Source organism: Carcharodon carcharias, chromosome 2 (assembly GCF_017639515.1).
Source record: "Carcharodon carcharias isolate sCarCar2 chromosome 2, sCarCar2.pri, whole genome shotgun sequence".
In the NCBI taxonomy this organism is placed as follows: Eukaryota; Metazoa; Chordata; class Chondrichthyes; order Lamniformes; family Lamnidae; genus Carcharodon; species Carcharodon carcharias.
The window spans coordinates 172,650,812-172,673,266 of NC_054468.1; the positions used below are offsets into that span (position 1 = coordinate 172,650,812).

The window sequence follows — 22,455 nt, forward strand, 5'->3', positions numbered from 1 at the left end:
TATTTTGTAACCAGAAAGCTACATCGGTCATAACTCCTTAATTACATAAACTGTTCACATAGATTATAGAAATAATTTAGATATTGCTTATTTAATTAACTCTGTAGTTGAAGTATCAGTATATTTAGAAAATAATTCTAATATTTTGTACAATGCCATTTTATACAGGTACTACTCGTGGTCAGAGAATTTATGATTTCTTTGTTATATTTAGGTTTTTCTAATATTTTAGCCAAGTGCCTCCTGATGGAACATAGGGTAGAATTCTCCTGGTCCCATGGGTACGAGTTTGAAAACAAGACCAGGAACAAGCTTGCAAATGAGGGTCAGCAGTTCCCACCTCCAACAATCTTGCCGTAAGCCGATGAACAATGGAAACGGCAGACTACAGGACCATCAGAGCCAGAGGCTCATGTCCACTATGACAGGGCCATGGGTATTAACCCAGTCGTTGGTGGGGGGGGGGGGGTTGCGGGCCTGAACATGGGGAAGCACAACAGGCAAACCCTGCTTGTGGGCTCCCAGTGGGTCCCTTGTTCAAAGATGTTCAGTGCCTTATCGAGGGATCCAGCACCAGAAAGTGGAGAACCCATTGAGAGCCACCCTGCAACACTTGCTACTGACTCCCCCCATCCCGTGACCCCATCCCACCTTCACCCATAACGATTCTAGGTCTCGGGTGGGTGCTGTGTCAGGAGTAGCCACTGCCTCGGCCTGGGATCCATGTGTGCCTGATTGGCACGTGATGTGGTGGGCCCTCCTGAAAAGAGATGACACAGGGCCCTCACTGGCTGTCAGCCAGCAGCTGAAACTCCCATTGCCTGCACAAGTTTCTGCCCAGTGTCTCACTTTGCCCACTTCTAATTCTTTAGCTTTCCAAACCCAAGGCCAAGCCCTGTTGAATTTCAATGATAAATTACTTTTAAACTCTCAAGTCAATAAACAGACCCACTTACCAACTTGAATGTAAAATTATGCTTCCATTTCTCACCCCTAATTGTTCTAGCTTCCTGATATATCTAAAACTGAGTTGTTGCTACTCTTCTGTACCAACCTTACTAGCTCTTTGCAAACACCCAAGATGTATTTTGTCTTATTCAAGCTACTTATAGGTGAGTTAAAGTTCAACTGATAGTTTTAGATATAGAATAATTTTTTAAAAATTCATTCACGGGATGTGGGCGTCGTTGGCTAGGCCAGCATTTATTGCCCTTCCCTAATTCCCCTGAGAAGGTGGTGGAGTTGCCTTCTTGAACGCAGTCCCTGTGGTGTAGGTACACCCATAGTGCTGTTGGGAAGGGAGTTCCAGAATTTTGTCCCAGTGACAGTGAAGGAATGGCAGCATATTTCCAAGTTAGGATGGTGAGTGGTTAGAGGGGAACTTCACTGTTGTGTTCCCATGTATCTGCTGCCCTTATCTTTCTAGATGGTAGTGGTCATAGGTTTGGAAGATGCTGCTTAAGGTGCCTTGGTGAGTTTCTGCAGTGCATCTTGTAGATGGTACACACCACTGCCACTGTTCATTGGTGGTGGAGAGAGTGAATGTTTGTGGAAGAGGTGCCAATCAAGTGGGTTGCTTTATCCTGGATGGTGTCAAGCTTCTTGAGTGTTGTTGAAACTGCACTCATCCAGGCAAGCAAAGAGTATCCCATCACACTCCTGATTTGTGCCTAGCAGATGTTGAGTTTCTTTTCAAAAGCTTGAAATTTCTTTAGCACTGGATTGAGTTCCCCACTCTTCATGAAAATCATATGATCTGCACACACATCTGACTTTCTGCATCATTTGCAGATCAAAGATTACTCCTTAGGAACTCTTATTTTTCTTTGCCATTTATTGCACAAGCTCTTTTTTTGGCCTAACTTCCAAGGTTACATTTCGGACAACAAATCCTGTTCCTGTCAGTTGTCTGACACCTCGAAGATCCAACGTGGCTCCTTACTTAGCTACCATGACTGTGGTCTGAATTTTCACTGTCGTGTTGGGTGTGCAGAGTCATGAAAATTCTCGGCCCCTTGGGCCCGACTCCTGAAAAAGTGCCCCAGAAATTCAAATTTCATTTCGGGGACCGGGTTTTTTTATTTCTGTTTAAGTTTTAACAATAATCATAATGAGTAACAGTACAAAAAAATAGCTTACAGTACAGCAATAATTTAATACACTTACATTTGGAAGAGAAAGAAAGGGGAAAGGAAAGGAGAAACTGGAGGAAGAAGAAAGGGTTAAAAACCCTCCCAAGCCCCCAAAAAAAAATTAAATCAACAACAATCATTGGCTAGATATAGTTTCACATGATATAGTATATACAACCTAATTAGGGTCAGTTATATGAAAGTAGAGAGCTGTAGTTCCTCAAAATAATCTGAGAAATGTTGCTAAACTACATAAAATCCATCAGTGGAGCCTCTTATAGTGTACTTTATTTTCTCAAGTTTAAGATCCTGCTAAGATCACATATCCAAAGACGGTGGGGCAGGCTGTTTCCAATTTAATAGAATAATGCTTCTATCAGGGACCGGGTTTGATGGGAGTTGTGCCCCCAGAAAGAGTTCGTAGGCAACCACATGGACTGCCTGCTGCAGAGGCAGGCTGGGCAAAAGGCCCCCCTCCGGTAGTCGGGCACTTTGTCCCAGCTATGAAAAAAATGAAAAAAAAAGTCCTCCAACATTCACCCCTCATGACCCCCATGCCATCTCATGGCCCCCACCTACCTCACATGGCCCTTCATACCCGCTGTTTTCTTTTATTCATTCCCAGGATGTGGGCTTCGCTGGCTAGGCCAGCATTTATTGCCCATCCCTAATTGCCCGTGGGAAGGTGATGGTGCACTGCCTTCTTGAATTGCTGCAGTCCCTGTGGTATAGGTTCACCGCCCCCCTCTCCCCCCCCCCACCCTCAGACCCTCCAGTGCGAACCCATGTACCTCCACCCATGCTCCATGGCTCTTCATACCCTCCATGGCAACTTATGCCCCTCCACCCAGCCCCCTTGGTCCTTTATAGCCACTATGCCAACAGTGCCAACCCATGCCCCTACCCACCACCCTTTGTTTTTGCACCCTCCATGCTAATTCACCCAGTATCCACCATGGGCAGAGCTCAGAACACATGATGGGATTAAATAAAGTTTTTAAATGTCTATTGATGAATTCGCTGCATAGTCCCACTTCAAAGTTTTTATAAACAATTGGAGCTGTCAATCAAACTGTGAACTTACAGGCACTCTGATAATGGTAGGTTGTGAAATCAATCATGCAGCACTAATCCTGTATTGGTAGCCTTCAGGCTTAAATCAACTTACAGAGCGAAATAGCAAGCACTGATTTTGTTCAATGCTGCAGGAGATTTAAAAGCTTTGGCAGCTCCTTTTGACAGTTCCAATTCGCTTGATAATTCTAATGAATTTATCTACTTTGTACGTACATTCATGTCAATTTTTAACGATCCAGAAGTTTCTCAAAGGTGCCCTGGGACCACATCCAGAATTGTACCCTTCTTCTCCAGAAGGGTATCCCACCTTTCCAAAGACCTAAGCTAAGTTTAGACCTTCACCTGCCAAGCCTTATGTCATATTTTCTGCTCTCTCCTTGCAAAAATCAGATCAGACTGAAGGCAGCTGTACTTTTAACATGTGTAGCTGCCTTTGTGAACCACGGATACCCAAAGTTTGATCTGTCCCCATTCCATACCTGCAAAATTGGTGAGTGCCAGACTCTGGCCTCCAATGCCTTTTTCACAAAGACAGAGAGCCTCTCCATCTGCATGAAAATTCAGGCTTATTTTATGCTTTTAAAATCACGTAATATGCTACTGATACTACCAGCTCTTAAAGCATAGATCTGGTCGGACTAATGGTATATCCAGTGTAAATTTGCTGAGGTAAAAAAACAGATCTTTGCAGTTATCAACTTCAGACAGTATGCTTCAGAGTTAGCGTCACCTGTACAAGAAATCTATATCAGAAGCCAGTGGAACAAACAAAATGCTTCAACTTCTGTTTATCTTCAAACATACATTCTGCAATTGCAAAAATTAATTCTTCCTGTTGTTCCACTGCAAATAATAAACACATTCCTTACTCCTCTAATACTATCAGAACTAAATAGACAATACTGAAAGATGGGGAAAGAATATAATAGAAGTGGTTCAGTAAGAACTTTGTGCCCTATGACACTTAATAGATTTAGCTGATGCTACTTGGGTTTTTCTAGTAAGCAGGCTTCTTCTATAGTTAAGACACCACAGTACAAATCCCAATCTCAACTAACTCTTACTTTCAAATTTTCATTGGGTAAGTAATTTGTTTAAGAAGCAAAAGCTGTTTAAGACGGGCCTTTTGGCAGGTCAGTGAAGGGACAGCATTGGAGACATTCACTGTCTGGATGGTTTATGGTTTTGATTTGGGCATTTGGATCTAGCCAAAAGTTGGGAAGAGATGGAGGAGAAAATATAGTCAAATTACAAAAAAGTGCACTTCTCATTGTGTGTACATGCAAGTTTATATTCATTCAATATATATTTCTTTAAGAGCCAACAATTTTTTTAAATGAAAAATTATGAAAGCCTGACTGAAAAAAAAGCAGTAAACACTGGTGGTAGCTGCAATTATGAATTTTTGGATACTAACATATGAACTTGTTTCTATTTGGGCAAGAAGGGTTAAAGAATAATTATTGTGGATACACTCCAGCTCCTTCTGCTCTTGACAGCTCTACAATGTGCAGAATACCTTGTCACATTTGTTGTAAGTCATACTATCACACTCATTTTCCTGCATGTTCTATTCTGCATATGTTTTCGGCATGAAATAGCCTGACTTTCCACTATTACTATTGCCCTGAGAGGTCTACTGTTTTATTTATGTCCAGTCCACTCCCTTATGTTGCTGTTTATCTGCTTTTCCTGTAGTGCTGTGTTCCAAAGTGTCCAATTGGACTGCCTCAAAAATTCTTGGCTTTCTGATCTGTAAGGCACAACTCTTTTCTGACCTTGGGCATGCTCAGCCTATGGCATACTGCATGCATCGCTGCCTCAGCTGTTTCTCTGGTCAAGGTAAAGTGACCTCTGCTCATTTTTGTCTCATGCTTCTCCCAATTTCCATTTAGCTTCCAGACCAGCCAGCCTTGATAGTAGCAGGACATCCAGTAGCAATAACAATAATAATGCCTCAGCTCATGATGTAAAAGGTATGCCTTGGCTGATTCTTTTTCAAATCATTTCCATTTTAGTACTGGTATTGTGTTCACGTTTCTTATTTTTCATTCAGGCTGCGTGCTGAAATGCAATGAGTGTTTCCTGGGATGAACATTTTTTTGCATGATTCAGAATATTTTCATGTATACTTTGGTTTAAAAATTGGAATAGACAGAAAATAGCACTCCTCTCTTCTGCTTGATTTAATGCCTGTTTTATGTTAGTGCTATTATTTGTATGTTGAATCTGCAAACTAACATGGACAGGTTCTCTGCTTGTTTTCTGTTGCATTTATTGTTAAGCTGTAGCATCTTTTTGAAATATGACTCCTCTTGCCAAAAGACTAAAAATAACACCGATTCCTATTTTCTGGTAGCATTGTATTGCTTTTTGCAATTATATTATGTTAGTATAATAGGCTTGAATTGTTGTAATTTGGTACCTATTGCTATCATCTTCTGACTTAATATATAATATAATCTTCTTTATGTATGCAGATATGATATCAAGTCAAATGGTCTAATCCACCAATGATTTGATGGATTTTATTCTGGTCACACAGAAATAAGAGTTTTTTTTCCTATGCTTAGCATTATTTCATTGCTGATAGTTGATAAGGCTAGGTTTTACATGCTGATGTCTTTTACTCTAAGCAGGTGCAGTTAATGGCAGCCACAGTAGGTCCCAAAGTCACAGCAGTGGAGAATATGGTCCAGTTTATGATGATCGGGTATTGTTGAGCAGCAGCCTTTCATATAGTCATCATACACAAAATGTAGAAAAATACAAGCAATCCCTCCAAAACAAAGAATCTAGATCTGATGATGTTCAAACTCATTCTCAGCAAAGAAATAAAGCCACATCGCCTGGAAGTGAAATAGTTACTTTACAACAGTTTCTGGAAGAGAGCAACGTAAACCAATCCTCACAGGTTAGTCCATGCCAGTTATATCATTTCTTCATCAATTGTTTCCCATTTACCAATATGAGAGCTGGTATATCTTACTAGAGAGATATACCTTGTTCAGATTATCTTGAGATGGAACCATGTAATATATTCGCTCCTCTTCCCCTTCCTCCTCCCCTAAATTTCTGGGACATTTTTGTTCATGTTCTCTCTCTCCCACTCTTTCTCTTTTGTTGTGAAGGGGCTAATTTTCTCTATGATCACCTGAGGTAGGTGCATTGTGTGCATTAGTACCCCGGGCCATTTGCATGGCTTAGGGCTACCCAAGCCCTTGGCCTTGTGCCACAACATGCTGGAGAAATTAAAGCACAGCTACAAGTCACAAGCGCTCAGATTTTCTGGGTGGGAGCTTAAAAGAAAATCTTTTGCCTTACCACAAACATCTTTGGTCTGCTTCTGGAATCCCTGGAGACCATTCACTTCACAGGGGTCCCAAAGCAAGCTCTTGCATCAGCTTTCTTCAGGCACCCCCAGCAATGAGCAACCTTAGGCAGGAGTCATGGTTTTTTGACCTCCCATCTCATTTAAATCCAGACACTGGGTACACGCCAACAACAAATGCCATCCGCTTGCTTCATTAGCAGAAATCGCAGGAGGGAAACTGTCCATTTAAAATTACTGGATTAAAACTGCCATTAAAACAGTAGACTGTGAAAGCATTAATCTATGTGAATACCAATGGAAATTGCTAGCCTATATTGCTCTTTTAAACATGTCAAAATGGTTCATTGTTGGAGAGATAAAAATGCACGTTGCCATTTAGTTTTTTTTTAAATTGCATAAAAGGATGGTTTGCAAGAATAAGCATTATGGAGCAGAATTGTGTGCAGATAGATGGAATATAGGAACAGGATTAGGCCATTCAGCTAACATCCCCTTTAAATTCTTTTGTTATGCAGGACCAATTCATTTAAATGTAAAAATAAAAACAAAAAAACTGCGGATGCTGGAAATCCAAAACAAAAACAGAATTGCCTGGAAAAACTCAGCAGGTCTGGCAGCATCGGCGGAGAAGAAAAGAGTTGACGTTTCGAGTCCTCATGACCCTTCGACAGAACTTGAGTTCAAGTCCAAGAAAGAGTTGAAATATAAGCTGGTTTAAGGTGTGGGGGGGGGGGGGGGGGGGGGGTGGGGGGGAGAGAAGTGGAGGGGGTTGGTATGGTTGTAGGGACAAACAAGCAGTGATAGAAGCAGATCATCAAAAGATGTCACCAACAATAAAACAAAAGAACACATAGGTGTTAAAGTTGGTGATATTATCTAAACAAATGTGCTAATTAAGAATGGATGGTAGGGCACTCAAGGTATAGCTCTAGTGGGGGTGGGGAGAGCATAAAAGATTTTAAAATATTTAAAAATAATGGAAATAGGTGGGAAAAGAAAAATCTATATAATTTATTGGAAAAAAACAAAAGGAAGGGGGAAGCAGAAAGGGGGTGGGGATAGGGGATGGAGCTCAAGACCTAAAGTTGTTGAATTCAATATTCAGTCCAGAAGGCTGTAAAGTGCCTAGTCGGAAAATGAGGTGTTGTTCCTCCGGTTTGCGTTGGGCTTCACTGGAACAATGCAGCAAGCCAAGGACAGACATGTGGGCAAGAGAGCAGGGTGGAGTGTTAAAATGGCAAGCAACAGGGAGGTTTGGGTCATTCTTGCGGTCAGACTGCAGGTGTTCTGCAAAGCGGTCGCCCAGTTTACGTTTGGTCTCTCCAATGTAGAGGAGACCACATTGGGAGCAACGAATGCAGTAGACTAAGTTGGGGGAAATGCAAGTGAAATGCTGCTTCACTTGAAAGGAGTGTTTGGGCCCTTGGACGGTGAGGAGAGAGGAAGTGAAGGGGCAGGTGTTGCATCTTTTGCGTGGGCATGGGGTGGTGCCATAGGAGGGGGATGAGGAGTAGGGGGTGATGGAGGAGTGGACCAGGGTGTCCCGGAGGGAGCAATCCCTACGGAATGCCGATAGGGGGGCTGAAGGGAAGATGTGTTTGGGGGTGGCATCATGCTGGAGTTGGCGGAAATGGCGGAGGATGATCCTTTGAATGCGGAGGCTGGTGGGGTGATAAGTGAGGACAAGGGGGACCCTATCATGTTTCTGGGAGGGAGGAGAAAGCGTGAGGGCGGATGCGCGGGAGATGGGCCGGACACAGTTGAGGGCCCTGTCAACGACCGTGGGTGGAAAACCTCGGTTAAGGAAGAAGGAGGACATGTCAGAGGAACTGTTTTTGAAGATAGCATCATCGGAACAGATGCGACGGAGGCGAAGGAACTGAGAGAATGGGATGGAGTCCTTACAGGAAGCGGGGTGTGAAGAGCTGTGGTCGAGGTAGCTGTGGGAGTCGATGGGTTTGTAATGGATATTGGTGGACAGTCTATCACCAGAGATTGGGACAGAGAGGTCAAGGAAGGGAAGGGAAGTGTCAGAGATGGACCATGTGAAAATGATGGAGGGGTGGAGATTGGAAGCAAAATTAATACATTTTTCCAAGTCCCGACGAGAGCATGAAGCAGCACCAAAGTAATCATCGATGTACCGGAGAAAGAGTTGTACGTCACATCAACAATTTCCAGTTCCCTGGCCCCAACCGATTCCTCTTCACCATGGACGTCCAATCCCTCTACACCTCCATCCCCCACCAGGATGGTCTGAGGGCCCTTAACTTCTTCCTCGAACAGAGGCCCGAACAATCCTCATCCATCACTACTCTCCTCCGTCTGGCTGAACTTGTTCTCACGCTGAACAATTTCTCCTTCAACTCCTCTCACTTCCTCCAAATAAAAGGTGTGGTTATGGGTACCTGCATGGGCCCCAGCTGTGCCTTGCTCTTTATGGGGTATGTGGAACATTCCTTGTTCCAGTCCTACTCCGGCCCCCTTCCACAACTCTTTCTCCAGTACATCGATGATTACTTCGGTGCTGCTTCATGCTCTCGTCGGGACTTGGAAAATTGTATTAATTTTGCTTCCAATCTCCACCCCTCCATCATTTTCACGTGGTCCATCTCTGACACTCCCCTTCCCTTCCCTTCCTTGACCTCTCTGTCTCAATCTCTGGTGATAGACTGTCCACCAATATCCATTACAAACCCACCGACTCCCACAGCGACCTCGACTACAGCTCCTCACACCCCGCTTCCTGTAAGGACTCCATCCCATTCTCTCAGTTCCTTCGCCTCCGTCGCATCTGTTCCGATGATGCTACCTTCAAAAACAGTTCCTCTGACATGTCCTCCTTCTTCCTTAACCGAGGTTTTCCACCCATGGTCGTTGACAGGGCCCTCAACCGTGTTCGGCCCATCTCCCGCGCACCCGCCCTCACGCCTTCTCCTCCCTCCCAGAAACATGATAGGGTCCCCCTTGTCCTCACTTATCACCCCACCAGCCTCCGCATTCAAAGGATCATCCTCCGCCATTTCCGCCGACTCCAGCATGATGCCACCACCAAACACATCTTCCCTTCACCCCCCCTATCGGCATTCCGCAGGGATTGCTCCCTCCAGGACACCCTGGTCCACTCCTCCATCACCCCCTACTCCTCAACCCCCTCCTATGGCACCACCCCATGCCCACGCAAAAGATGCAACACCTGCCCCTTCACTTCCTCTCTCCTCACCGTCCAAGGGCCCAAACACTCCTTTCAAGTGAAGCAGCATTTCACTTGCATTTCCCCCAACTTAGTCTACTGCATTCGTTGATCCCAATTTGGTCTCCTCTACATTGGAGAGACCAAATGTAAACTGGGCGACCGCTTTGCAGAACACCTGCGGTCTGTCCGCAAGAATGACCCAAACCTCCCTGTCGCTTGCCATTTTAACACTCCACCCTGCTCTCTTGCCCACGTGTCTGTCCTTGGCTTGCTGCATTGTTCCAGTGAAGCCCAACGCAAACTGGAGGAACAACACCTCATCTTCCGACTAGGCACTTTACAGCCTTCTGGACTGAATATTGAATTCAACAACTTTAGGTCTTGAGCTCCCTCCCCCATCCCCATCCCTTTCTGCTTCCCCCTTCCTTTTGTTTTTTTCCAATAAATTATATAGATTTTTCTTTTCCCACCTATTTCCATTATTTTTAAATATTTTAAAATCTTTTATGCTCTCCCACCCCCACTAGAGCTATACCTTGAGTGCCCTACCATCCATTCTTAATTAGCACATTCGTTTAGATAATATCACCAACTTTAACACCTGTGTTCTTTTGTTCTATTGTTGTTGACATCTTTTGATGATCTGCTTCTATCACTGCTTGTTTGTCCCTACAACCACACCAACCCCTCCACTTCTCTCTCTCTCTCCGCCACCCCCCCACACACCTTAAACCAGCTTATATTTCAACTCTTTCTTGGACTCGAACTCAAGTTCTGTCGAAGGGTCATAAGGACTCGAAATGTCAACTCTTTTCTTCTCCGCCGATGCTGCCAGACCTGCTGAGTTTTTCCAGGTAATTTCATTTAAATGTGCAGGACCTTTACATTATTGCATGGTAACTGAAAGGGCTGATTTGTGTTCAACCTGCTGGGGAGCTTCCAGGTTGCTGTATGGTTCCACAGCTTAGAGAAAACATTGCATTCAATCCCTTAAGCCTGTTTTGCCACTCATATAGATCATGGCTACTATGTACCTCAATTCCATTTACCCACTTTGTTCCATATCCACTGACATCCTTACCTAACAAAAATCTGTTGATCTCAGTCTTGAAAATTTCAGTTGATCCAACATTTTTGGAGAGAGAGAACTCTGTATTTCCAACTAAACTCTTTGTGTGGAAAATATTTCCTGATTTCATTCCTAAATGACCTGACTCTATTTTGAAAGTAATGCCTGCTTGCTCAAGATTTCCTCGCCAAAGGAAATAGTTTTTCTGCAGCTATTGTAAAAAATTCCTTGATCATTTTAAACAATTCAGTTGGATCACCTTTCAATTGTCAAAACTCGAGGAAATACAAGCCAAGTTTATCCAATCCATCCTCATAATTTAACTATTATTCTGGTATTCTGTGCGGTATCCTTTTCAAGGTATGTTTCCTAGGTTCAGTGCTCAAATGTCTGTGTAATTTTTAAACATAGCAAAATTTATCACCACTTCTATTTTAGTTTCAAACTTTGAACCTTGCAAATGCAGTGTTTTCAAATAAGGCTGTTATTGAATTCACAACAGGGACCACCTTCTTTGTGACAAAATCAATGGCAACTGATCTTTTTTGTAACAGCTTACTTTCATGTGCAACTACTTTGGAGACAACCAATATATATGCATGTCTTTAACTGTAACTCAGCTCATCAAATTTTTCTGCTTTACTTTCCACGCAACTAGTAGGCACAGAAAGTTGTTTCTTAACTGCTTTAACAGCCCTCATCCTGCCATTCAACAGATCTGATTTCTTAATACTGACAACCTGCAAACACAGTGTGGGGGGAAAGGCACAGGCCAGGAATTTCCTCAGAGCTGCTTCTGCTACAGTGGAAGTTTCGTTAAGTGCTGAAGTAGGAGAAAAATCCAAGGAAATTCCCACCCATATTTTATTTATTAAGCTAACAAGCTGTTATGTTGGTTGAAATGCTGACTACCAGCTTTAAAAAGTTGATTGCTGGCGTGTATGTACCTGAATGTTTGATCAGCTGTGAATCAAATTAATGAGTTGCCACACAGAATGGAACCCAATTTATCAAACTACATGAAGGAAAGATGAGATTCTCAATATTCAAATTGAGATTTTTAGATAAAGAATCACAAATGGCATTTATAGCAGCTATGGAAAAGGCTGCAATCAAGAGTTTACTGCATTTTAGATGACAAGAGAATCAAAATAGCATGAGAAAAATCTATAAATATATTTAAAACTGATTCATTTATTCAAACTTTTTTTTTGCACAGGTACGTTCTACAGGCCATGAAAATTTTTTAGAAGATGTTTTCACAAAAATCACAGATCTGCCTGAACTAGTTGGAACTGAGAAATTGAACCAGGACCTTATCAATAATGGTGCTACTGTCAGATCAGCTATTGGAAGAGAAACTGCAGCCTCTTCCACTGGGAAACTGCAAAAGCCTGAACAGTATGTGTGGCCAAGTCTGCGAAAATCAGACCATACTGGTGTTACAAGCACCCCAATGGAACCAATCATTTTAAACCAAGGAAAGACTGTGTCTGCCTACGAACTACCACTTGTGCCACAGCGACCATTCCAAACAGACTCCACCACTTCTACTCTACCCCGTGCAAGTCATGTGATCTCTACAGCAGAGGGATCGAATCGAAGAACGAGCATTCATGAATTCATGTCGAGAGATAATAGAGCACCTGTGTCGATAGATTCTTCTCCAGGCAAGGTGGTAACAAGCACTCAGACTTTACCCAGTGAGTACCAAGCAGATCATCACCACCATCCCCCTTTTCTTCAGCATGTAGCTCACCAGATTCAAGCAGCACCTAATTTGCCAAAATCTCAATTAACCAGGCTTTATGGCCATGGTCAGTCACTAGATTTTGACTATAATCCTACAAACACCAAGAGGGTTTTTTGTGTTGCTGCAAATGATGGAAAAGGCCAAACCATTTCAAAATCGGCCTTATCCCTAGGGCTAAGTGTTATATCTGACTCCATGATTGCCGAACCTGACCCAGTTGGAATGGGTTCCTATACTAATGTTCATCCTTCCTCATTCAATTTAACCACTAATTCCATTGATAATATCAGTAGGTTGCCAATAGCACGACCAACTGATATTGCTATGGTGTCGCCAATTAAAACAATTCGGTCTCCAGAGGAGGATCAGAGAGTCATAGTTTCAAAATCTACTGAACTATTTAAGTTTGAGAATCAGGATAATAGTGAGTTAAATTCGCCTCTTATTAGTGATAAATCCCCCACTAGTGAATGTACAGAAGAAAGCATGAATGTTTCTGTATCCCCTTCAATAATGTCAGAAGACAAGCAGACAGTATGGTATGAATATGGATGTGTTTAAATGATTTGCCATTATCTGTGGTGATACCATATGATTGAGTTTGCAGATTTAAAAATAGTAATAATAAGAGCAACAAGTATCTAAAGAACCAAATAGCCCAAATGGCAACAGCTAATATATGTAATCAGTAGGAAAAAGGGTATTGGGGTAAACTCGTTTGTCAAGAGTACAGAAATCAAATTAATCCTTGTGTAGCCATGTATATATGCAACCTTCCTTTGCTGATGTTGGCACATTCATAAGTTAAACCACACGGGTTTCCTGTCTGAAATTGTGTGCATTCATAACATTTGTTTTGAAATCTTAGCATGCATAAAACTAATCTTACTTTCATAAATAACTTAATATACATATACCTTTTGTTTTGTTGTAAAATTTAACTGCTGTGGTTTTTGGATTTGATCCTTTTAATTTTTGACTGAATCTACTTTAGATTTAAGTTTCACAATTTTTTTTGAGCACGTCTTTTGTTCAACATTTTCTTGACTGTTTCTTAAATATATAACAGGTCCTAAATAGAAAGTTAGCTCCATTTTAACAAGAAGGAAATATCATCGTAATGGTTGTTTCTAAGTTGGTATGGTCTTCAGCACTCTATCAAAAGGTTCTTGAATACTGCAACAATTTTTGCACAGTCATACATTTTTGAAATATGAAGTATATCAATCTGTGTCTAACTACTTCAATCATTTTGTAAAACATACTAGCCAATTCTCCTTTTTGGCATTAATAGTGGAAGTTTATAAATAGTGCACATTTGTACATTTCACTTATTTTTCTGTCTCAACAACCTTGCAGAAAGATATTGTAGTGATTAAGTGAAAGCACAGCTGATGATTTCACAAATTATAGTATCAATATGACCCATGCTGCATTTATGACCCTCCATGTGGCAAGTTATTAATTTTAACTGGGTCATCATAGGGAGGTGCAAAGTGAGGCTCAAATTATTTCTTATAAAGGGGTAGGCAAATTAGGGAGTGGAGTTGGAGTCAAAGAAGTCTTGAAGGAACCTTGGGTGGGGGGAATTAAACAAAAATAACCCTGTTATTAAAAAAAAAACTTTTACTTCAAACAAGCAGCTTTTAGTTTTACTTGAAATTTCATATTTTACCATATGATTCAATAACAAAGTACGAAGCACTGTTTGATAATGAAACTGTACCATTTACTTACATTGACCTACACAAAATATAAACTGAAGCTAATGAAAAACATACCTGCAAGGCTTACCTTGCTTTTGTATACTGATCAAAACCATAATCAGATTTCAGACATTAAAATGCTAACACTTCCAAGTACTACACTGTTGTCCATTTTATTTTTCCATTGGACATGAAACATATTGGTACTTTAATTTGTGAAATCATTAGTTGTGCTTTCACTTAATCACTATATTATCTTTCTGCAAGGTTGCTGAGTCAGAAAAATAAGTGAAATGTACAAATAAGCACTATTTATAAGCTTTCACTATTATTTGTGAAAAATATATACTTATTGAAAAAAATATGACAATTGCTGGGCAATGAAGCTTCAATTTAAAGAAATGTTTAACTCTTCCTAAAATTTCAAAACATGACTTTTCTTGTATAATTGGTGTACTATTTTGTTTCAGTACTTAGAACCTTGGACCTCTTGAATAATCAATATATCTATATTTTGGGATTCTTGCAAACCAAGTGGCTTGTAGGCCTACAGTTTTTTTCTGTTCCTTTCTCTGAAGTTGTTCACCATTAAGCAAGTAATTACACGCTAACGGAGAAATTTTGAACAGCAAGTGAAAAGTACTGGTATGCACACTTAGATGGGTATTAAGTTTCTTATTACATGGAATGATCTTTCAATTTTGTTTTGTTGAGGGATCGAAAGGGAACTAGTGATGTAATTGGTTAGCACATTGTCCTTTTACTTCCAATATAAATTTGAATGGTCCCCAAACTGATGGCATGAAAGTCTTAGATGTAAAAGGTCTGAAATGAGCTTGTCATGTTACTAGTTAGATTTGTACCATGGCATTACCACAAATTCACCACAAATTGCATGAGACTAACAAACTAGACCGATATGAGAAAATGAAAAGATGTATCTGGCCTTGAAGGGGTACTTTTCTGAAGTAGCTTAAGACAAAATTGACAAATTCGCCTCATGTTTTATCATGTTGTACTTGACAAAGTAATGCATGATGATACTTGAGATGACCAGCAGCTCCAATCCTAGCTCCAACATCACTTGGCTTGATATACTCAACATTTTAAAAGGAAACATCAGCCCAAAATAAAACAAGCTCTTTGCATTGGGCCAAATTTAGCTGTTTGCCAAATTACCCACATTCTGGTTGTGCTGTTTGAATTTCATTTCTAATTAAAAACAAGCCCTTCACAAATCGAAATAGTTATGACAGTTTCACTGTGCAATTATTGAGTATTACAGCAATTCTTTAATATTTAGAATCTGCTCTATTAGAAGAACATTAATAGTACAGTTACAAGGTGAGATTAAGTCCCAAAATCATAGTCATGAATTGATTTTAGATTTCTATTATTTGGTGCTATTACACTTCTTGAATGCAAGCTAAATTGGATAAAGACACCATAATATTTGATAAAAGAGCAGTTAAGATAACAGGACATAAAATCACATGGCATTAAGTGATCAATACTTGATTACAGTATCATACCTTATATAATAAAACTTAGTTTGGCATTTGACTATTAAATGGTAAGAGGGATAAGAATCAACAGCAGCCTCCTACCCCTCCATCCACTAATGAATTAAAATTGGCAGAATTATGAAGTTAAATAAGTATTAGCTTTGTATCTTATTTAGTTTCAGTGGATGTGCTAACAAAGTTTAATTATCATTACTTAATGTTGTGTTCTGGTCACTAAAATGCTTGAAGAGTTCCTGTCAAGATAATTATAAATAAAAATGTTAAAATGTAATTTTTTTAAGAAGCCCTCAGAAAAATCAGATGTGTAGAATTGTACACCTTTGAAAAGCTTGATTTATTTCTTATAGATAATCAAAGGCATTTTATCATATAAAGGACAGTTCATATTTTAAAATGTTTGACTATTGTCAATCTAAATAACAACAAATTACCCTGGTAATTAAAATATGCAATGTGCATGTTTACTTCATTAAGAAACCAGTGTAATGTGTAAGAATTGTATCATAGGGTTTTGTTAACAAATTAAAGACTACCTAGTGTTCATTGAAATATTTCAATTAAACTAAGCTAATTAAAAAAAACTAGAAAATTGATTTAGTTCTAAATATGTAGTTTCTAAATTTATAAAAGAAAAATCAGCGTTTTTCCAAGTTTCAAATGCTCCAACATATCCACACAGATGGTATTAATTTAATGATTATGAAGATCCTGATGAAAGCTGTTGTCCTCCTATTTAAATTTCTGGTATTGTATCCATCAGAGGACTTCTTGGTTTGGGTGGAGCTGGTTTTAAAAGATCATTGCTAGTGTCTTTTTATTTTGTTTCAATAAATTTGATACTAGAGTTATGTGGTCGTTATCCCTTATGTAGAAAAGAAAGAATAAGTTAGCATTGAAGGTTATATATAATCTGTGTATTTGTAATGTCAATTTAATAAAAAAAAATCTTGCTTGTTTAAACCTATGCAAACTGATGGTGTAATATTATGCATGTTTCACCTTGTGCATGGCTGGTTCATTCCTTGCTGTGCATTTCTCCTGTATGTAATTAGCAACTGACTGTTTTGATCTTGCATCAAAATATATATGCATTTGTAGTACCAACTAACAATCACAAATATGCAAATATTTTATTGTTTTTGCATGTTTTTGTAATTTTAAGAAATGGAACACAATGTCGGAAGATTGTCCATCATGTATATTTAAACAAGATGTTCTATTTGTATATAGTGTTTTGTCTTTGTTGCATTCCCTTTCATTTTTTCTTGTGCTTTGATTTTTCATTCCATGTCAGCCAACAGAAGCAGTGTTTTGCAGGTAGGCTAGGTATATGTGACAATTGCAGTGCAGGTGCAACTACCACAAGGTGTTGGACATAGCATCCCGAACATGATTCCCTGAATCTTTCCCATGGAGGTTAGCCAGATTTTTAGAGACTGAGATTTGAATGTCAGCTGCACAAGCAAAAGACTGATGTTCTATTACCAGAGCCACTGGGTCAAGCCCCGTCAGTATTTTTAGAAATAGCACACGATGCATTTTAATATAAATGAAAGACCAGTAAAATAATGGTGTTAATTATAAGATACTCGGAGTCTAAATACCCCAGTTTAGAGAGTCTTACAAGCTAGCAAGAGCATTGAGGGGTGTGATGACATCATAAAACACAAATGGTATTGGTTAGAAGCTGAAACATATTCATTAGAAGTAGATGGATTACATATCTTCACAGTTTTAAAAAATACAATGTTTTAAATTGCTAATTTAGCTATAGTGACAGTAGTAATGATAGATACTCGCAAAGAGTTAAAGCTAATTATCTGTAATATATTTATATAATATGAAACAATATTCATTGCTTGAGTTCAGCTACCATTATTTCGCATTATTTAAATTAGATTTTTAACTTCAGATGTCTCTGATGTCAAAATATTAATATTTGGAAAACCAGACAAAATTACATGCCTTTTATTATCATTTAAGTTTAAAAGGTGATTTGTTTAAGTTTATCTTAAAATTGTATTTAGGTTTCCTGTGCCATTAATGTTTGTTTTAAAAAAAATCATGAACATAATTATGAAATTTTAATGACTCCATTACTGCGCATTCAAAAGACTTGAGTTATTTGGATTTAATGTTTTCACACACTATTACAGAAAATTTTCATAACTTAGTGATTTTACACTAAAATTGTAACCATTTTGCTTGCCAACAATGCTGTAACTATAGTGTAAATCCAGTCTGTTTCTGGAGTAAGGGTCTGATCTTGACACTGAAGCAAAGCAGAATGAAACTCCTTCCTACCCCAGAGTCAGTTGAGCCTTAACACCTGAAAGCCTAACTATTTTACATTAACATGTGCATGCACCCTTAGACAAAAATATTAAGCAAAACCCACGAAGTACTGAAGGATGTTTGGCAGGTAACTGATCCATATAAAGTGCTTTGATTATTTTCTGCAGATATGGGATCTGTGCAAGAACGCAGAAGTGCACAAGGCAAAATTGAGGAGCAACAGAGCTCCTAGATATAACTGCCTATCATCTTGTGATGTGGGGTATAGTGGTGAGTTTCCTGCCCAGAGTGTAAATGGGAGGATTGTACCATTTACCTGTTTACAAACTAACATCATCCTAAAGCACTTCATTGCAGACGCATCCTGCTGCAGCTGGCTTAACAGATCTAAAAATGTGCTGCTTATTCTATTAAATTGGCTTTGTGTAATGCATTAATATGAGCTAAACAATATTAACTGTTAATTTTTCATTCTGCATGCCTGGGCAGGGAGCTTCCACATATTGCTTAATACAAATGCATATAAGTATTTAAACCTCATTTATTTTGCATCCATGCAATGCTTGTTAACTCCAGTTTTCCAAGATATATTGCCTTTTTTGCTTTTGTATTTAAGGTTGTTTTGCAAACTTCTCCACCTTATGACAAAAGTGTGACAAATCTTTAAGTATTTTAATGGGCAAATATATTCATCTAAAAAGACAGTTTTAGCAACTTGGTAACAAATATTTTACAGAATTCAGAGTTCCATTTTCATTATTTGTATTGTCACTGCTAGACAAATTCTCCACAAAACATCTGCTATCGTACTGCTATTATAATTTGTGAAATTACAATAAGGGACACTAATAGATATGGTATACATATCTGTCTATAATTTTGGATCAACTGACATTTAAAAGGAATACAGTTTCCCTTTAAAAACACATTCACAAGATATGCTGATAAAGAAGGGACCTGAAAGGCAATTCTAATCTGTCCTCCCCTTCCCACTGGCAGAAATGGTCTGGGTAGAATGGGTTCGTGGTGTGCTGCCGACACATTCATGCTTCTCTTCGTTTTAGCATGGCTGATTTCAAGCATGGTCAACTGCCCCAGAGGATCAGAGCCTAATTTAAATTGCCAAGTCATTTTAAGGGGAGGCTTCACTAAGGTGTGCATACTCTCCAACTCACCAGCAAAAGCTGGTATTAACAAGGATCCTGGTCACAGGAGACCCAGGTAAGTGATGCTTTTTGTAAATTTGTAAAGGTTCCTTGTGGACCAGAAGAACCAGGAGTGCTCCTTCTGGACTCACAAGGACACCCAGGGTGTTTCCTGTCCCTGGCTTCCCTCATCTAGTAGCAGACTTGCTAATCAATTCCTCCCCCCCCCCCCCCCCCAAACACACACACACACACACACACACACCAATTCTGGACTTGTCAAGGGATGAGTTTGTAGGTTTTTTGAAAGCCACATTACACCCTACAATTTTGCCTTCTGCCTGCCATATTGACATCAGGAGAAGGTCACTAACAGTGTGTGTAAATAAGACTGAAGAGCTAAAAACTGGATAAAAACAGTTTGCTGGTCGCTCCAATTTCTGCCCCATTAAAATTATTCCTCTAGTATTCTTAATATATTAAATATCGACTTTCTACGGCGATGACATCCAGCATGAAATGTTTGTCACTTGAGGAATGTTTGTGTCCTGTGCTATAATTTCTTCCATTTGTTGGAAACTTTTCTCATGCACGATTGCATTTATGATATTTGGTACTGTTTCTTGTTTTTATTAATTTCAAACATTACCATTATCTAAAACGTTTTCTAAATTCTTTCTTTTTTCATCTTCTTTCCTCTGACCTGCAAAACAGAAAGAAAAGTGTCCTTCAAACTGTCAATTTGAAACCTATAGTTCAGAAGCACCAAGACTACGTAAAGAAATATCATAAAGCATTAAATGATGAATCCTATTCAATGACCTCCCTTCAGTAAACGTAATGAGACAGTTACTCTTCCTTGAATCAAGGAGCACAGTTGGACTCCAATGTTGTAATGAAATACTTTCAGTCGGAGTAACAATTTTTGTGTAGTTCCACAGATTTTTCACCAGAGGTCGTTTAATCCCTACAAGAAAATTGAATACAATCTAGATGCCCTGAACGGTTTTACAAACTGTTTGTTCATCTAACTGACTTTTAAGAACCAGTTATAACGTATTTTAGTTTCAGTTTTAATTTTTCATTAAAGCTTTAAAAACAAACTCTGTGGTAGTTTTATTATTTGCAAGACTATGCAGAGACAGCAGCATTGTTATGGAGCTGCACCATGTCCTGCATAAATTAGATATGCGGACAAATTATCTTATGGTATTTTGCACTAACTACTTTGGATTTTCACGTACTGCATGATGTACTCCAGTAGCAATATGATGGTTATGTTTAAGGTTTATAATACCATAATGTTTATTTTTGGCACATAATCAAAACTTAATGTATATAATGTAAGAGGCCTCTTCACAACTGAATTGAAACACTGTATGTTTACATCTTTATTGCTGTGTATGTGCAAACTGAATTTTTGTAACAGCCTCTTTAAGTTAACTACAAGATAGTGCACACACTTTATGCTATCTTTTTGACCGCTGACAAGGATTCTATGTCATGCTGAATTTCTGACGATAACATCTGATGCATTGCATAGATAGTCACTTAACAGTGTTAATTTTAGGAAAAGTGGCTTGCTTTTTTCAGTTTTAATATTTGATGTAGATTTGTTTGTTTTATAATCTTAAATCATTGGTAAATTTTGTTACTCAATTTTGTATGCATTACTGACTAGAAAATAACCATGTACAAATTGAATATTTACATACTGAATTGAGAGCTGCAGCAGTAATACGTTCACAAGGATAGTTACAATCAATATTTGTTTTATTATATTGCTATATTTAGATTTTGTTTAAAAAAAACTCATGTTTTTGACAGATTGTAATTTGGTTAGCAGGCAGGAGTTTTTCTTTTATATCCTGTAATCAGTTGACATATTCAAAAGTATTTTAAAATATCTGTGCAGGGTCTTCATGCACTGATTTTAGTTTTATTTTAAGTCCTTAGTGTTTAGTATTTTTAATGTTATTTTTGTACAAAATGTGCCCTCATAAGAGTATCCTAAATTGTTTATCTTGTGGATGATTTGAATTTAACAGTATTTAAGAATGTCATTTTCACGATTTCATTTACATTACTCGATCACAAATGACCATTTATAGATACTGTGATGAAAAGATGATGGCTGTGTCATGGGTTTTTTAAATAACATCATAGCATGCTAATGTAATGAGTCAAAGGTACTGGGACAGTGCCATTGCTTTTTGATATCCAGATTAGATTTTCATCTCAAGTGTGAAGTAAGTAAACTCATAACATTGGTTTATTTATGTACAGCTTAATAAAACAAGTATTAACTGCTGTTTGCTAACTTTCTAAAACAGAAGTTTGTCATCAAGTAATAGGAATGACTGATGGTGTGCAGAGAAAAATTACTTCATGATCATCATACAACTGTAAGGATGAATGTTTTAGTACTGCTGCAGATCAAGGTCATAATACATCTCTCCCACCATTTAATATTATCAAAAGATCTTACAAGCTCAAAGAAACTGCATGATCGATGTGTGCACCATTGTAAAAGCCTGTTATGTTTTTCTTTTGAAATCAACAACTGCTTTATTATGCCACATTTTGAAGTGCTGCACATGTAATGAATTACTTTGAAGTTCAGCGATTTATTTAAGTAAATGTAGCAGCTATTTTACACACAGTACTCTGTTTTGTGTGGTGACAGTTGAAAGGGTTTTGGGAAGAATGCTGTAGAATTCCCTAGCCTTAAAATAGTGCATGGGATTGTTAAAGTCCAGCAGAATTTAGATGTAGCTTCTCATTCAAAGGCAGCACCTCAAATGATGCTGCATTTTCTCGTGACTCCACAAGAATATTAGGCTTGACTATATGATCATGTTCTGGAGTGAGAGTAAAACCCTTTAGACTTAAAAAAGGAGGATGCAATGGCTAGGAACCAAGCACACACCAGAAAAAGAGGTTCCAAACTTCTCTCCTGCAACCTAAACAAATGTTATGATCAGAAAATGTTTAAAGCAGTCATCCTGTCTGTTATGTCAGCAATGTCTCAGTGAACGCCTAGCCTCAGCTTCATCAATGCAGCTTTCTAATGTAAAAATTAGTGAGTATTTCAGGAAATATTTAGAATCAGTGGAAAAATATTACTACTACAATACTACTGTTTGTTTCACAATATATCTGACACAAGTCACACATTTAATAGTACATTTACACTATAGCACAGATCTGACTGCAGTTTGG

General features: G+C 38.9%; 1 protein-coding gene across 7 annotated transcripts in view; it reads left to right on the plus strand.

Moving 5' to 3' along the window:
* Window positions 1-21,563, plus strand: part of LOC121292611 (girdin-like) — a 334,505-nt gene extending 312,942 nt beyond the window's left edge. For 2 of the 7 annotated variants that reach the window (XM_041214804.1, XM_041214813.1), the window contains exons 29-33: window positions 5,105-5,185; window positions 5,846-6,123; window positions 12,028-12,511; window positions 18,256-18,358; window positions 19,948-21,563. In XM_041214804.1, the coding sequence (XP_041070738.1) occupies window positions 5,105-5,185; window positions 5,846-6,123; window positions 12,028-12,511; window positions 18,256-18,320 (908 nt within the window). In that variant the 3' untranslated portion in view covers window positions 18,321-18,358; window positions 19,948-21,563. The remainder of the gene's footprint in view (window positions 1-5,104; window positions 5,186-5,845; window positions 6,124-12,027; window positions 12,512-18,255; window positions 18,359-19,947) is intronic. The other 5 variants (XM_041214840.1, XM_041214848.1, XM_041214822.1 and 2 more) reach the window with 4 other exon arrangements.
* Window positions 21,564-22,455: the final 892 nt, after the last annotated feature.